The sequence below is a fragment of the Dermacentor variabilis genome, chromosome 3, assembly GCF_050947875.1.
Source record: "Dermacentor variabilis isolate Ectoservices chromosome 3, ASM5094787v1, whole genome shotgun sequence".
Taxonomy (NCBI): Eukaryota; Metazoa; Arthropoda; class Arachnida; order Ixodida; family Ixodidae; genus Dermacentor; species Dermacentor variabilis.
The window spans coordinates 45671699-45689837 of record NC_134570.1 but is presented as its reverse complement, the minus strand read 5'-3'; the positions used below and the strand labels follow the sequence as shown (position 1 = coordinate 45689837).

The 18139-nt window shown below is 43.0% G+C and overlaps 1 protein-coding gene across 2 annotated transcripts; it reads right to left on the bottom strand.

Annotated features, from left to right (window-relative positions):
• On the bottom strand, window positions 1-14435 carry LOC142575512 (NECAP-like protein CG9132). Of its 2 annotated transcripts, none has more exons than XM_075684926.1 (7): window positions 14299-14435; window positions 7759-7859; window positions 6044-6148; window positions 4436-4517; window positions 4173-4284; window positions 1278-1651; window positions 1-730 (listed from the first exon to the last, which is right to left on the bottom strand). In XM_075684926.1, exons 1-7 carry the CDS (start codon window positions 14382-14384, stop codon window positions 664-666), a joined length of 927 nt encoding a protein of 308 aa, XP_075541041.1. In that variant the 5' UTR covers window positions 14385-14435; the 3' UTR covers window positions 1-663. The 2 variants fall into 2 exon arrangements, with proteins under 2 accessions (XP_075541041.1, XP_075541042.1); XM_075684927.1 differs by having other exon boundaries at window positions 1278-1648.
• Window positions 14436-18139: the final 3704 nt, after the last annotated feature.

Here is an 18139-nt window from a genome sequence, read left to right as displayed (position 1 = left end):
TTCTCGTTTGAAAACATTTACTTTCGTTGCATTTGTGCCGCCACTTACATGCACGACATCCACGCAAAAACCAGGTTTCCTCTCTAAGCAATGACGTTGGTTCTTCCTAGGCCAGGCACGAACATGAATTCCGTTGTCTAACACGCGGCACACCTATCTAAGTACAGAGGACACTTTCGTTTTTAAGCACAGGGAGGAAACAATGAACAAACTTTTTCAGTGTGAAGACCCCTCTTTCCAAAACAAAGAAATGAAAGAAGACTGCACCATCTGGGCATGAGCTAAGCTTTCCACAGCCCATCTGGCCAGATGTAGTATCACATTTCCTTTTTTCTAACAATAAGAGTAAGAAAATAACTCCTATATCTAGACTTCAAGGAAAAGCAAAAGCTAATAAGCAGCGCGCGAGTTGTGTGTACACCACAATGTATATATATATATATTATAAATATTTATAACTTATGTACAAGAAACAACCATCCATAGATGGATGGGGTAGTGGTTCTTTTTTTTTCTCTTTACAGTCTTAGCTGAACACTTGAGACGGGCAAAGTTGGAAGGAAGGAAACATGGAGAAGACGGGAAGGAAAATGGAATGTGCCTCGTAACTGCGCCTTCTTTCGCATTCACTGGAGGGTGCCTGCAGGAGGTGTTGGGGATAGCTCAGAATTGAATCCAGGCCTCTTGATTCGAAGACTGCTGTGATGGTGTGCTGCTGCTGTCTGGTGGTCTGCAAGATGAGTGAAGCGTCGTTAACACGTCGCTGGCAGAACCACAGCGTAAGTATGCACTATGTGGTAACATAGTCAAACCTCAACAAACGCGTATAGTGAATTATTGGATGCAATGTAGTTAATATAGAATGTTTCCAGCACATATAAGTGCATAACAAATGTATGCTTATAATATTGGACGTAACAAAGGTGTCTTCATGTCGGGTGCAATTTTGTTGTGCAGTAATGGGGTTTGACTGCAGTAATGAATGTCTACAAGTTCAGGCCTAATTACATCGTGAAACAATATGCCACCACTGCAAGCAGTGCTGAAACATATGCACATCAGTTTTATTCAAGAGCAAGTGAGAAAATAACGTGGACTGGTATAATCTGGGCCGACTTGAGTTGTAGCTGACTTAGGTAGCTTGACAAGAGGAGTGAAAAACAAAAACAAAAAAAGAAAGGATACAGGGGAGCAGCATATGTCCGGTCAGTTACCTCCTCCTTTGTCTTTATCTTGTCACGCCACATAAATCAGCCATTGAGGAACAGCTTACTTACACAACGGGAGCACTGGCAAAGTCACCCCAGGGGTCAGCGGAAGTGACTGCTGTCGGTGCTACCGATGTCGTGTCGCCAGCTGGACCATCACCAGGCAAAAGCGAAGGGGGAGCTTCCTTTGGCGGACTCAGGTCCAAGAGGTTCCCCACTGCTCCAGCTCTGACCGCTGCAGGCAGGGTGGAGGGTGAGGGCGAGGAGGAGTTTCCATTGCCCTCGGGCGTCTGAGCCGTGGCCGGACTCGACGGAGGTGGTCGGAGGCCACTGCTGAGCTGCGAGGTCGGCGGAGGCAGCTTGACGCCTCCTGGTGGCGGCGGCAGCAAGCCACTGCCGGATGCGGCAGCCCTGGGTCTGCTCTTGCCCGAGCCAGACTTCTGCTAGGCAATGCAAGAAGGATGACGTGATTAGCTTAAGAGTATTTGGCTCTTACTGTAAGAAATCGTGTATTATGGAAACTTGGACATATCATCATAAGACCTGCTCGAAAAGAGCTCAGGCACATAATCGCCGATTCAAGTTGAATCTTATTAGCTATGGGTATGTTACGAAGGTGAAAAACTTTTTTTTTTCCATATTGTGGTTTAATGCTGAAGGCAACATCTCATGAAATGTGGGTAAAGTAACCATATTTTCATGTGTCGTGTAAAAACTGCATTCCTTTGCTTAAACAAAGAAGAAGATGTAACATTGTGTTCAAGGTTGGCATACCCATGCTAAGTCCGGGATTTGCATGTCATGCTATTCAAAACACATTTCATGGGTGCTTTTCATCGTCCGTTCTAACACAACAGCCTAAATAAAATCAGTGTCGATTTTCGTGAACCCGGATGGTAAGGATATGCTTAAACCACTTCCATAAACCGTGTAGATTCGAGTAAGGGGCGCCCGCCCAACATGGCAGCCCAAAATTAGAAAAAAAAAAGTTTCAACGGAGAAGCGATCACGTTCGGTACCCCGATGCTGAGCGTGTGCATCGGCGAACTTTACCTAGCTGCACACTTCAGCATGCCACTACTCGATGACGAGAGCTGCGCGATGACTTCTAATGGTACATCCGGGGATGTGCGGGTGTGCATAAGTCAAGGCTACACCGGTACCATTTTGACGAAAAGGTTCAGTCCCATGTAAGGGTCGCACCTCACCAAAATTGTGAAATAGTGTGGCCCTTGCACGAGTCTATGCAGTAGTTCTGCATGCAGTCGACTTTGTATCTGGTATGAATACTTTATGTAATCACTTCAATGTCAAAGCTAATTTTGAAAGGCACAAAGGCAATGTGCATTTACCGTAATGTGCGAGGGGCTGCATGCCTATTAAATGCGAAGATTGATAGCAGGACCACAACAGAAGACATCCCATGTGCATAGCCTGTGATCAGGTAATCGGCAAACAGCTTTTCTGTAAGCATTTATTTGGGCCACGTTTTTTTTTGTCAACTACGAGCAGTGCCTTGCCTAATAATGGCACCTGTAATCAATATACATAAATGACTGTGGTTAGGAACACATTACAATGCCCAAAAATAATTGACACATGAATGTAACATGAGAAGCAAGTTTTATGCACCTAGATTTACAAAAGGCTGTTTTAATAAAATGGGGTTGTTTGCAACACTTCTCAAGAATTCTTTTTTCAGTTCTTATCTAAAAAAATGGATTCCTTATTTTTCTGTAATAATGTTATTTACACTACAGTCATGTTTTTCCTATTTCAATGTAACTTTTACAATTTCTTCTTGTTGAATCTGCAGAGCCGCTGGTGGCTGCCGACGATTTATAAAATGGAAGGAACAAGCACCATGGCATGGCTCAGGTGTTGCAACAATTAGACATGATTTTACCTCATGCTCAAGGACACGTGCAACTAGTGCGGGCACTTTGGCATTGTCTTCCGAGATGACACATCACTTTTGCACTATATGCACCTATGTACATGTGGGAGATTACTGTGGCAGCCGACATTACACATACAGTCGAGATTAAGCATAAAGTGCCTGAAGGTGCGTCCGGCGCCATTGAGCGGGCATTTTGCCTGTTCTGCCGTCCCTAGATGTCCCACTTTCCACCCGCCACAGCTGTCGGGAGTGGCTTTTCCCAAGGACTGGTTTGCGGCGATGGCACTTGGTGTACTGCTGGCTGCGGCGCTAGAGGCGCAATCAGCAGAGCGAGCGCGGGGAAGACCTCCCTGGAACACTACTCAGTATGCACACGTTTTCGCCTCCTGTCCGCCGGCGTCTTTCTTTGTGCGCCGTTCGAACTTGAGCTTGTTTGCAGTGCTTTGCACCTACTGCGTACCTTGTGTTGCTCCTTTCCCAAACGCTAAGCCGAAGAGTGGAACCTAGTGCTCGAGAGTGGCCATACTTACTACACTGAGCCATCGGAGGTGCAAGCAGACGGAGGTTGCCCTAGCTTTCACGAGTTAGCCTAGTGGTTATCGCGAGAGCAAGCGGCACAGCTGCGGGGACACTTTTCCTTAACGGCATGTCATGGGAAGCCATTCTCTCGCAGCGATATGCTAATGGCACCCTTTTCTGTATCTTTTGCCTTCATTGCAGGAGCCCCTTTGATTAGCGCACCGGAACAGGCATGCGAGCAGTGCTGAGTGCCGTCGGAGACAAACTATTTCCGTTAACTTAGGGCAATACTGTGATTTCTTGCACGTGCAGCGCTCGGTGCCCACTGTGCAGTGCCGAAACCTGCAGTGGATGGTACTCCTGCGAGATGCCAGACCACCACGAGTGAGGTGTGAAAACTGATCTCCGTGGCAAAAACGTTACACATTCACTGAGCAAAAGAACCCATATCGTGGTTGCACCATCTCGTAGCCAAAAAAGACATCACCTATTCATGATGGGAGCCATAGGCAGTCTCCTTAAAAATGGAGGAACACACAACTTACACCAATGTTCATGTTGATCTTGATTGTTTGGCCTTCCTTGAAACTGAGGTCCAAATGTGGCTGACTGGGATCAGTAGCACCTTTCTCCAACTCCTCACTCTTCTCAAGCCACCTAAATGACACAATAATATTACTTACATACAAACATGCTGCAGTGGACACCCAATAGGAACACTCTTAGCTATGGGATTGGGAAACAATGTACCACCTATGTGCGACAAGCAGTAAAGGAATTTCCAAACAACAGGTAAAGGATTACGCACTTGAAATGGTCTTGAAGAGCAACATTCAAGTCGAATGAGTCACCCCGGTCTGCGAAACCAATTCCAATGAATGCCGCACGGCCTATGATGAAAGAGATTATAGCATGAGAGTGCGCAGCAACACAGCAAACACGATGCATAACAAGGACCTCGCAGTAAATGTGATATGGTCATTTCTTAAAGCAAGCTCAACAGAAGTCCACAAGTGGAAGGCCAAGTCATGGAAGAGCAATCCATGTCACACACTCAGGTATGCCACAGTAAGGTACAACACACTGTAATGAAGTCCTTAAAGAGGTACTGACAAAATTTTTGTATCCCTCCTTTCTTATTTTATCAGATAACTGTCGTCACCATCACCAGCATGTCATGCTAGAATGCACGGAAAATTATGAATTATCCTCTTTTAAGGTGGCCATTTCAAAATGCACGTCAAATAGAGTGCGGCTCCTTGGCGTACGGCTTGTTTACAAGACGTCTCTGGATATCTCTGGATGAAAATCAAGGTCACGGTCACAAACTGCTGATGCGTGCACCGGTGAGCCTGGTCTAGTTGTCGCAAGCCACACAATGACCACGTCTCGCCGAAAGCTGGATGCACAGCGTATAAATAATTTTTTCCTCTTTCACTCTGCACTTCTTTGCATTCCATGCAAGATAGTAAGCTTGCTTCCCTGCTGTCGCTTCTGTTAGAATGTGCAGTGCCTATTAGCCTTTTCACCTTCTTTCCCCTATTATCCTGTCATCTGCACCTTTTGACAAGGCGATTACAATGAGGCTTCGACTAATGCGCCAAATCACACATCAGTGATACCATGCGTCTCCTTGACCCCCAAATTTTCGTGACATAGACTTTGCCCTTGTGAACAAACCCTACTCCAAGAAATTCGGTGTGCTTCTTAAGTTTGTCAGATTAATTCATCATTTGTTGCACATTCAAGGAATTGAAGCGTCAAACCTTGATTAAGTAGTCATTAGCTATCGAAGAGTAAAAATTCGTGTCAATCCTACTTCAAGTACAATACCAAGATGATAGCCACTGAAGATGGCTAGATATGAACGTAAACTGTAAGTGTGTAATTAATGATGGTAAGTGGCATGATAATGCTAAGCATCAAAAGGTGACAGTAGTAATATAGTGGTCAACACTCTTTGCTCATAGACCAATACTGAATGCACAGCTTTAGCCCTTAACATCACTTTCACCACTGCTACACCTGCAAAGTACCATGCAAGTGTTGATTTGATATCTGTATATGAATGTGAACACGAACGCAAACACTGAAACAATGCACAAGAGGAAGGTTTGGGATACAGGACATCAATCACAAAGCGAAGCATGCATCTATCATGCTACAACTCTGCCCATGTAAAAAAACAGTACGGTCATTTTGCCTGTTCACATTTTTCCACAATTGTAAAAATTAACATGCATTTTTTTAATGTACCACGTAAGAATCCTATAAATTTTAGGTGCAATATAAACTGCAGTGTTTCTTCCAACTTTCAATATGCCACAGCACTGTGGGTGACAGCGGCAAGCAATTGATGATCAACGAATGCTGCTGTAGAACAGTCTTTCCAATGCATACAAAGAAAGTGACATACCATTGTCATCTTGCAGTCTAATGACAAAGTAGCGGCTTGAATCCATTACAGCCTCAACTGCAATACCCGGGTACTTGTCGATTGGGCATTTGGCAAACAATTCACCTGCAAGACAATTTTTTTTATGCATTACGAAACAAGAATATTACCCTAAACAGCAGCTGAATGTGAACTTCTTCACAATCTTCCGTCTTTACAATACATAATGCCTCGCAGAAAATTTATCATGATATATGCAGCTCAACAAGAATTTGGGGCATGCCCACTTTTCCATCAGTCATATCACATTGCTCAAAGAAAGAAAGAGATGTGAGAAGGAAGTCTGTCACGGCATAGTGCAGGACAAATCACAACTGTAGTTGGGAACACAAATTGACAAGCAATTATGCAGTGGCTTTCAGCATTTCCATGTGGCTTTCTGTCACTGTGCAGGTGTTTATGCTTATATACGTGCTCTAAGGCATGCTGGGCCGAGAGTATGTATATACGACATGACGCCTGGAAATAGATGTCAGAAGCTAGCAACGTGCCTGTGTGTTCTTGTATTTTTCTCATGTCTCCATCTTGCTAGTGCTACACTAGATTTCCAAGATGTCATGCCAACAAGTTCGCATCACAACCTTAGGTTGTAGGAAAGGTCTCCAAAAGCAGCTGCACTACATAGAGAGCTCTGACATAAGAGAGCCCTGACATAAGAGTTCAGTGCCACACCCTCAGTCAAAAGAGGTGCAACTGGCAAAACTTTTTTCCACTCAACTCGGCTGAAGTGATCACCATACTTCAATGGCATGCCACAGACATTCCTGAAAGAAAATTTTTGCAGCCGGATTCTCTCGCCATTTGATGGAATGAACAGGAGTGAAGGTGCCCTTCTCAAGTTACTCCTCATCATACAAATCACTGAAGAGCGTTGGTGAGGCACACTTGTCTTCCGCGATTCAAGGGCTGCACTGTGCTACACTCAGCGGGGTAACAACAATTAATAATTAATAGGCTTCAAGGTGAAACCTACTAACGAATAAGGGTGTGAGACTGATTGCTAGTGAAAACCACGCCGCGAAGCTTATTTTCTTGGTTAATTACCGCAAGAATTCTGGTGGAACGAGTAATAACTGCAATGTTATAAATGAATAGATTACTGGGCAGTTTGCTAAGCCATACTATTCAAGGAGGGAAAAGTTCCCGTCTCAGCTCTGTTGAAAATTACATAAGCAAGTGTCTTGACTTATCTACAGAATCCTAATATATAAAGCCACTAAACTGTATCCAAAGCCTGCTAATTAACAAGCTAAGCTAATAACACAGCAGCTAGATTTTGATTAGCAGTGTGCCATCCAGTGTAACATGGCCCAAATGTGAAGGGCATAAACACAACAAGTTTCGCGAGATTAGAGTTACATAAGATGCAGAAATGAAAGTGAATAAAACAATATAAAGAAAGGGACTGCTGGAGGGTTTTTTATAGTAAGAAAGCAAGCATGGATTACTTTTTCTGGAACAAATTCCAGTTTTTTGGCGCATTGGGTGTGATGTGTGTTTGACTGCTGCATGCATGCACATATATGTGGGCATCTGCCAGGCTTTGAACTACAATTAGGCAATTTCAAGTTTACTGCCCATCTTGCCCGCTTCAAAAAGTATTATCTTGCATTCATTAGACCGTAGTTGACTTATTAAATAATGAGCCTTGTTGATGAACAGTCGGGAATGCTTACCCGAAATCTTGTCCTCGAGTTTCAGAAAGCACTCCTTGCCCTTTGTGACCAGCCTCATACGCCCTTTCCATTCTGGAGCATCAAGCTTCCAGTCGGCAGCCCTGCACAAAAGGAAGCACGTAATATGCAACACTTGGCTTCAAGCAAAATCCAAGCTCCCGTTTAGTCATTCACTATAACAGAAACTGTTTCTCCTTAGAGCATGCACTGAGCTTGAAAGCATATGGCATACTTCATGTTAGAGTATAGTGCACAGAAGTAGAGTCAACATACTGACCCTACATTCTTAACTTTAAACTCATCACACTTATTAACAGAGGGTGAAGTGAATGAACACAACAAAATTGAATTGAATTGAATCTTTATCATCATGTGTCGTAGATGCAGGATGATGAAAGTAAAAGCTGCATAAAAGCAGCTCGACTAGCTCCCACTAGCTACAAAAGGGCCACAATGCTGTGACATCTAATAGACTAGTAAACATAAGATATCAAACATGAGATAGGGTAACTATTGGAACAACAATAATTCAGAATTATTGTAAAGCATAAAGTTTAACAGGTTACAATAGTTATTGCTCAAGCACGAAAACATATAGAAGGCAAAACATACATGCATGTTGAAAAGACAGAATTGGATTACTGTCATACGATTGGATAAATCACACTTATAATGAATGGCTGCTATAAATTACCACTAAGATTATGAAAACAACGCTATAACATCTTTTTAAGTCATATTTTCTATGTTCACATCAATGCCAATAAGATAACTTAAAATCTTTGGAAACACACTCCATAGAATCTGGTTGCCATACTTAGTGCGTGATCGAGGCACTAACCAGCAATTATGCTGGCATGTATCATATTTACTTCGAGTGGGCTTTAGGTTGGCCAGTTCAGAAATTATTGTTCTTTGTTTAAGTTCCTTTTTTATCACCTTACAAATGTTGTAATTGTAAATATCCTGCATACCTATTAAGTTATATTTTTCTTGTATATAACTAACAGAATGATTAGACTCTTCTTTAGCAACAATTTTAAGAAATCTATTTTGAAATCTTGTAAGTTCATCAATGTTTGTATTGTGTCACCCCATACTAGAAAACAGTAGTGAGCATAGGATAGAAACAATGAATGGTAGATAAATAAGTGTTGTTTTCAAAGGAAGTAGATAATGGTTGCGATAAATTGTACCAAGTATACATGCCCCCCCATTTTGTTACCGCCTGCTCTACTTGTGTATCCTATTACATGTTATTTGAAAATATGACACCTAAAGCTTAACGTCACACCTAAAGCCTCTTTGAATTAACTGGTGAATGTCTTCATGTGCAAAAAGTAGCCTCGTACCATCAGCATAAACGATAGATTTTGCTGAACAACCGATGTTTACAATATCATTTATGTATAAATTGAAAAGAAAAGGACCTAATACACTGCCCTGGGGAACATTGTGAAAGCTTGATTTAATCGTCGAAGCCAAATATTTATATATACATATTGTTTCCTTTCGCTTAGACAGTGAGCTAAAGATATCTAAGGTGACACCACGTACACCATATAAATCTAGCTTTTGCAAAAGGAAATTTCTATTCAGAGAATCTAAAGCCTTGCTGAAATCAACGAAGACACCAAGCGCTAATTGTTTAGATTCTGTGCAATTTCGAATAAACTCTTTCTGGTCAAGTAATGCAAGTTCACAAGATCAATTTTTTCTAAAGCCTTATTGTGCATCACATAACAGGTTACGTTTATTAATGAACTCTGCTAATACGGATGAAGAATTTTTTATGTTATTTTAGAAAATACCCGCCACATTGATATTTCCTTTATTGTACAAAATGCATACTTTAGCAGTCTGTAATATTGAGAGAAAAGTTCCTGTTGACAGACAGAGGCTAATTAGATCAGAAAGAGCTTGTGTGATTATGTCAGCAACATATTTAATTGGTTTGATTTGAAAATCAAAGTAATCACAGTAGTTACTATTACTAAGCTGCATGATTGTCTTATAGACCTCGTTTTCAGAAGTCGGCCTTAAAAGCATAGTACTTAGACATTTGTCCTTGATGTATGACATGGCATCAGCACATGTTCTAGCGAAAATTAAGTTCACTGGATAATCATCAAACATATTAAACGTAATGAGCTCTGACGGTGTCTTAAACCTAATCTTGAATCTTGACACTAAAAAGTGTACCGGTTCTGATGGTATCCCGAATTATTTCCTTGTAAGGTACTCCCTATGCCCCCCCCCCCCCCCCCCCAGCTCAGTACCTTACTGTAATCTTTCAGAAATCCTTGCATCTGGTTAATGTCCCTGCCTTTCCTGTCCTCTCTCTCTCTCTCCAGAAATCCTTAGACTCTGGTGAAGTGCCAACTAAATGGAAAACAGCCAAAGTCCTGCCTTTGTATAAATCAGGTGATAAGCAACTTCTAACTACAGGCCAATATTTCTCACACCCCAGTCATGCAAGATGCTATAGCACAATTATACACAAACATATAATCGAATTCTTAAACTCTAATGATGTTCTAACCTCAGCCCAGCATGGTTTCCATCGTGGTTATAGCACTGTAACGCAATTAGTCGACTCTGTTCATGATATCGCTTCTGACCTAGACATAGGTAATCAAGTGGATGCCATCTTTATTGACTTCTCTAAAGCTTTTGACTCTGTGATTCATTCTAAACTACTGGTAAAATTAAATGCCATATTCATAAATCCCTGTCTTGTTTGTTGGATAGCCAGTTTTCTTCGTTATCGCTCACAATTTGTTTCTTTTAACTCAGTGGACTCAACTCCTGTCGACGTTACGTCAGGTGTTACTCAGCGATCCGTTCTAGGCCCTTTATTATTACTAATATACATCAATGATTTACCTCATAGCACCTCGACTAACATCAGACTTTATGCAGATGACCGCATATTATACGAATCTAATGACTTCATTGATGACCACCAGCATCTTGCCCAATCCCTTATGTCTTTCTGCGCTTGGTGCAAAACGTGGCAAATGAACATCAACTGTAGTAAAACAGTCGTGATGTCACTTTCCAATAAACAGAGCCCCCTCTCATTCAATTATTCTCTGTATGGCATCCAACTTAAATGAGTGTCTCAGCATAAATACTTAGGTGTCATTCTAACTGAACATTTTTCATGGTCTAAACACATTGAATATGTAAATGGGAAAGCCCTAAAAAATTTCGGTTATTTGCGCCGCACTTCACCTAGGACTCCCCATGATACTAAACTGGTATAATATAAAACACTAATTCACCCTGTTCTAGAATATGCACCTGCCGTTTGGTTCCCCTAAAAACAATGCGAAATAAGCTCACTCAATAACGTTCAACGAGAATCTGTGCGTTTCATTTACTGAAATTACAGCCGCACTTTCTCACCAACACAGGCTCAAAAAGCCTTGAACACTGAGCCATTACTTTCACGTTATCGCATTAAAGCCTTACAACATTCATATGCAATTAATAATTCAACTTTTGGTCTTCCTGATTGCAATTATATCACATTTACTAACACAAGTTGTACCAGTAGCTCCCACGCCTTGAACATAACACCTATTTATGCCCGCAGTAACACATTCAAGCAAAGTATTTTTTTCACGTACAATAGAGCTTTGGAATTCTCTACCTGCTAACATTTGTTCACCAACATGTAAAGTGCTTCTTTTTGTGTTTATGTGTGTTTTTAATGTGTAATGTATAGTAATATATAATGTTCCCACTCCTGCTATAGCCCTATATTGGGCTGCAGTATATGTAAATAAATAAATAATAAAATTAGATAGCTGGTTGCCACTAATAAGACTGTCATTAATTGTAAGTTCAGTAATTACAATATTCAAGTTGGGCGGTCCTAGCACTTTATTAATATTTTTCCGGGTGGAAGCGGAATTACCAGATGAATGTATAAAAATGTTATCGTAGTAGTTTTGTCTAGCCTTTTGTATGTCTTTATTTAGGTGATTACGAAATTTTTTAAACATACTAAATAGTAGTTGGTCGCAACAAGCTAAAAATGTATTATACATTACATTCTTTTCGTTAATTTTGTGCAACAGGTCTTGCGCGATCTACGGCTTCCTAATTTTTTAGATGGGCAGTGGGTAATTCGAGGAAAATTACGATAATATATTAGCTTGAACTTTTCAATAAATATTTGACTGTAATGTTTGCGTTGTCTTCTGCTAGAACGTCATTCCATGAAAAAGTGAATTAGTTCTTGATGAAAATTCGTAAATTTAGGGGATGTTATAGAACGCATTGATATAGAGTCATTTCTTTTTTATTTGTTGCTTAGTAACTAGAAATATAGGTAGGTGATCACTAATATCACATGAATGGTTCCCGCTCTAACAATCTCAGCGTGAAAGATATCAATTAGTGTAGATGAATTGGCAGTAACTCTTGTTGGCATATTGTGTTGAGTAGTCCCCAAAGCTATCAAACATATCATCTCATGTTTAGAAGTTTTGTTAGCATGTCAATATTAGTATTGCCCCCACAAACAATTACATATCTATTCATCACCGAATGGTGCAAAAATTTTTCTAGATGAGTCAAATTTTGAAATATTTCATTGGGGGGGGGGGGGGGATATATGGCTGAAATGACGTAGTTGTTTAGGACAGCTGTCAGCCTCTCGCAATCAGGTTCTGAACAGAAAAATTCTGTTAGGAGTTCACAGCGAAAAGTTTTTTTACAAGGAAGCAAACACCACCACCTGACCACCTGAACTGTAGGAACACAGCAATTTACACAGCAAGCATCATAACCAGGCAGAGAAAATGGATTGTGATAATTCATGTACCAAGTTTTGGTTAACATTATTATGTCAAACTGAAAAGCAAGCTGTGAAAATAAGGAATCTAGAGGCAAATATTTGTTCCTTGCAGATTGGCAATTTAAGCGCACAAATTTTATGCCAGCAAATATCTGTATGCAGTATGTTTATGCAATTATGTTGGTAAAACGAACATGGTTCAAGAAAGAAAGAGGGGTATAAATGTGACAGGAACCTCAAGATGTGCTTGGGAAATTTTCCTTACTCTTCACGACACGAGAACCAACCTTGCATCTCATCAGAACTTTACCATTTGCACACCATACAAAATAGATGCAATTCTCTTGCGCCCATTGCTTCGCCTCCCAGAACAGGGCTCGAGTTTATGGTCAAGCTCTCCCAAATCATCACATCAGATTTGGCATCCCTTAGCTTCTTATGGCTATGTAGGCAGGTGTCCCCAACTGATTGTCGCGAGAAGCGTACAATGATGCCTGGTATCCTGTCTGGCCTAGAAGGTAAAAATTGTATTGCCGTGACATCACTCCCTGTTAGAGCTGGCATCTGAATTGAGGCAGCAACTGTATTGACCTTTTCCAACAAGTTCTCATGACCACTCTTATGGATTCTGTAAAGCTCTAGGTTGAGCTTCCTATTCTGCCATTCAAGTTCATTAGGATTTCTTTTATATGTTGAATTTCTTTAGTGCCGGAACTTGTTTCTGTTGAATCAGCTTTCCGCTTCACATCTGACCATTTGGTATCCTGCTCTTTAATGGCAGCAAGTACACCATCGCATTTGTCAGGCATTTGCATGCTGGCCTCGAGAGCAGCAACAGTGTCTTTCAAATTTTTCAGTCTCCGTTAATTCTGTAATGGCTAAAACATTGGAGTAATCGTCTGAGATAATCGTCTAATAATAAACAATCGTCTAAAACATTGATGCAATTGTCTAATGAGTCTGAAAGTCCCACTTAATAATCAAAATCATGCTCCGGATTTTTTTTTTCTCACACTTTCGCGGCACTTGCGAAGGCTACAGGAATTGGCACAATTGCGATTACTAGACTCACCGGTACGTACGGCAAGTTAAAACGTTTCCCCAATCCACGGTTCTCGCTAAGCAATTTAGCCGGCGTGAACTATTCACAGTGCGATCTCAACGCGCAGGTATATGCACAGCGGAGCGCCACTGTTTTTAGTAAACAAACAAACACATGCATCCGGTGGGCGGATCGGAAATGTCAGTATGCCGCTTTCCACCGTCCGGCTTTGTTCGGGAGCCGCCCGAGTCGCGAAACACAAGGCCACAGAGCTGTACGGACAGGGAAGGGCCACAACAAGGAAAGAAGTCAGCCACGAGTTTCTTTCCTGAAAAATAATTTGCAAGCGGCTACCACTTCACGACAATGCCGCATGCCCGACGCAACGCCAGCAGTGCGCCTTTCAGTCCGTTTCTCTCGCGGGACTTGAGTGAACAGCGAGAAGATGGTTCGCTAATTCATTTTTTTCTGAATTACACAATACGAGGACAATGAGTGAAAGCGACCAGCCGTTGCTATTCAACGAGTAGTTTGCTTGCTGAGCATATATCTGTCCACGAAGCAGAAAAAAAAAAAAAAAACACCCACAGGAGCTGTCCGCAACGAGCGTATCGAGAGCGCGCCCTTAGTTCTCGTGCCGCGTCTGCTATCAAAGAACGTGCATAACAAATTAATCTGTGAAACTGACCTGTAACCTCTGTTTGTCGTCCGCGGTGGTATTTTGTAGACGAAAACTTCGTTTTTAACGAGCAAAACACTTTCGTAGTCTTCCATACTGTCGGTGATTGCAGTGGCGGGAGCGGCCCCTGGCGGCGCGACATGTGTACCATGTGAAACGAGAAAATCGGCAAACGGGGAGCCCCAATGAATCACATATGTGGTCGTTCAGTAACGGCGCTTTTACGCGGTTTTCAATCTTGGTGTTCAAAACACGAAAAGTTACGTTTGTGTAAAGCAGACGGGGCACGTAAGTGAACATTCGACATACAGCTGTATGGTGGGCAATAAATTGAATTTGAAAGGACTTGGTTTGACGCCAACCCAAACATTATTCTTAAATAATATACCGGGCGTTTCGAAGCAGGACCGGCTCATTCTGCATTGATGAGGTTTCGTGGAGCCAGTATATAGTGCTGTTTTACAGCGAAGCTGTATATGGCTATAATAGCCGATTCATCCGTCTGTCCGTCTGTCGCCTGTATGCCGAAAACTCCTCCGGTGCCATCCCATGAGCAGCGATAAAAAGAAAAGAAAACGAGAGAAAGGGAGGCGCGCGATTGGCTGCGCCGGTAGTGACATCGTTGCTCTCTAACTAGCGGCATAAGTCAAGTGCTACACGAACACAGAGGCAGACGCAAGCGGGTCACAGAGCATGATCGCGCGCCGGAACTCGGTCGAAAATGACATAGTTCCGTTGCCTACGCGCGCGACTGCAATTCAAGGGAACCAGCAGACTGAACGGGGGTACGTCTCTCTTACTACGGCACGAAAACACGCAGGTATTCGGTTTGTGTGTTTTGTTATTTCTCTCAACTTTAATTCGTCTATTGAAGCAATGGATTGTACAAGTAACAGATGTCTCCTCGAATAATTCTTGAACTGTCACGTGTCATTATGAGCGACGTTACAGCAGAGGCATGTACGTAGGCGCACTAGCAGATATACGTTAATACTCCGGCTTGGAGCACGGTGCCCGCGAAGAGAGGGGCAAACGGCGTTTAGCTGGAAATTTCAGCTTTTTCCGCGGCGCCTAGCGACGTACTACTTAGCAGACACGATTGTGAGCCCGCGTTGCATGTACTACGCTTGTCAGATCAAACTGGCCAGACGTGGTGAGCCCCCCCCCCCCTCCACCCCCCCTATAGTATCAAAGGGTACCTGACTGCTTTTCACGTTTCCAGGCAGCTGCAGCATTTGCAACCGTAGCCTTTACCGAAAAACGCTTGCGGGGAGCGCTATACACGAAGGCAAGCTTTCTCGTTCTTTTTTTTTCTTTCCCCCGCTCGGCTTGGCTTGCGCCGCCGCAGCATGTGATGGGTAGAAAAGTTGCGCTTAAGGTCAACGCACGAGCAGCATCGACGAGGGTGGATTTTCTGCGCCAGCTTTGAAGAAAAGCTGCAGAAAGCTCGCCTTCGTGGGCACGCACGCGATCCTCGAGGTCTGGTATGGGAGAACGCAGGGAAGGAATTTCGCTTGCGAAAGCTAGACGGGGCGAGTGGAGAGAGCGTCTTGCTTGGCAGTGGAGCCCGCCTGCTGAAATCATGGGTTCGCGGCACTCAAATATTTCTATTTCGGCTATTAATGAGCCGACTTGAAAAATTTTAGCGGCACAACGCTCCCTAGAGGACACGTATCAACTTCCAGCCTAAACCAAAACTTGCTATGGGGCGTGGTGAGGGGCCATTTAAAGGCGAACTGTCTGCCAATTTTCGTGTAAGAAGTTCGTAAAAAAAAAATCTTGAACATCAGTGCATTGGTCTGCCATTTTATGCACGTCTAGACATTTGAGTATCAGGACACTTTTCTACATAGCAGCCAAAAGCAGCAAAATATTTTTTCGGTTGCGAGGTTGTAAGCACGTACAATTAAAGAGTGTGTGCTGACTACGTAGTGATTTCGGTTAAATGATATTGCAGATGCCTCTCAAATTGTGATAGCAAATGAGGTTAAAATCACCCTTATGAGATCTTGCCTATATGAGGGGCAACACATGTGTTAAAGTTCTGTGTTCAGTGTGTTAAGTTCAGTGTGTTATTAAAGTTCAGTGTAATTTTGATTGATAATTATTTGTAATGTGGCATCTACGGACTCGGCCTAATGATATTCTTCATTGAACAAAATTTTGCCCGACTCCAATATGCTAAATTTGTACAGTTTCTGCAGATAAGTATCCCTAAGCCTGGTTGCCTTATAAATATAAATGCGGCTTTTTAAGCAAGTGAGTAACTTCATCACATGCTAAAAGTTGGTTTGACAAAAGCTGGTTGCACTGCAGTGGGAACCTCTGGTGCGCGAACTTAGGCAAGCCGTCATTGGATTTTATAAGGGAGAAAAGATTTTGCGCTCCACATTTTCGTCATTCGATGCAACGTAATTAAATTCAACTAAATACGAGTACTAGTTTACTTCGGTTCGCTAAACAGCGAAAGTCCGGTGTATAGTAGGTCCACCCCCGCAGCGTTTATTCACCGAAGAGAAGCTGCAGAGGTTAAAAGCGTGCAGCGCAAATTTATTCGCATGACAGACGATTGACATTAAACGTTCAATTAATGGTCTTTCTTGCGTACAGTCGTCGGCCTATGCTCACGGCTTTGTGCAATTCTCCTCGGAAGAAAACCCGGAAATAAACTAACCTACCACACTATATAACACAGAGATTTCTTTTCTTTTTTTTTTTCGTTTAACGTTTTCCAACGACAAATTCACGTAATGTGAGCCAGCAATTTGGGCGTCGTGACGATGTGATTCTTTCGGTCTGATAACACCTCCTGAAAAAGGGACGTCACTACGGCATTTGTTTCGTCACTACGGCCACGTGTTTCTTGTGGTGATCTCAGACGTGTTTCAGAGTGTGCTTGCGTTGAACGAAATGCTTACTGCAGGACGACGCTTCTTCTTCGCTGTGGAACGCTGTGGTTGCATGATGCATCGGCTCCGTCTTTTTTCGTGTGCTGTGTCCAAATTTCTGCCTCTTGTGATTTTTGGATCACTGGTGCTGTAAGTGACCCGCTGTCGAATGACACCTCTTCAGCGGACATCGTACCTGTCACCTTCAGTTGGTCGCCGTTTATTCGAAACATCTGAACCCCCGCGCCCCTGCCGCGCAACGCCGGCAGCGTGCGTCGGCGGTAGCAGCTGCAGCAGCCATGAGTCAGGACGGCGTCGTCGACAGCGTCGACATGACTCCGGAAGAGACCCTGGATTGGCGCGAGAAATTTATTTACTCCGACACCAAGAAGCCTTCGGCAACCTCGCCCAGCACCCTCAAAACTCCACCGCAAGTAAGCCACATTCTGCCTCGTCCTCCTCCGCTTCCAGCCGCAGAATACAAAATAATTTTTCGTGTACACGGTGGAGTCAACTGCGCCAACATACATCCAGTCTCTCTCCGCGACGTCGTCATCAAGTCCACTGGTCTCTCCACGGCTGCAGCAGCGCTAGATCGACTCCGGGCCAACGGGATTAACAACGCAATCATCATAAGCACTCCCTGCATGGACAGGGCTGATCGCTATTTGAAGATCGCCACCCTCACCATCATGGGCAAGAGCTACGAAGTCTCCACGCACGTGGCTGACCCTGATAATTCGTGTAGCGGTATCGTCAAGCTGCCGGCCTCCCTGGCAGAAGGGAACGTGTTGGCTAACCTTCGAGAGCCCAATCCAGCAATCAACATCCTAGCTGCTCGAAGAATGGGCTCTACAGACTCCATCCTGGTCACTTTCGAAGGCTCGAAGGTACCCTTCTACATTCACTACCTCCGCACAGACCTCCACTGCCGACCATATCGACAAAAAGTGGAGGCGTGT

What these genes read in the sequence shown, in the direction of transcription:
- LOC142575512 (XM_075684926.1), bottom strand. Translation starts at nt 14,384, where the DNA reads ATGGAAGACTACGAAAGTGTTTTGCTCGTTAAAAACGAAGTTTTCGTC. An exon ending in ACGACAAACAGAGGTTACAG is followed by an intron (nt 7,860 to 14,298) that starts GTCAGTTTCACA and finishes CCTTTTGTGCAG; the next exon opens with GGCTGCCGACTGGAAGCTTG. An exon ending in AGATCAACATGAACATTGGT is followed by an intron (nt 1,652 to 4,172) that starts GTAAGTTGTGTG and finishes TGCATTGCCTAG; the next exon opens with CAGAAGTCTGGCTCGGGCAA.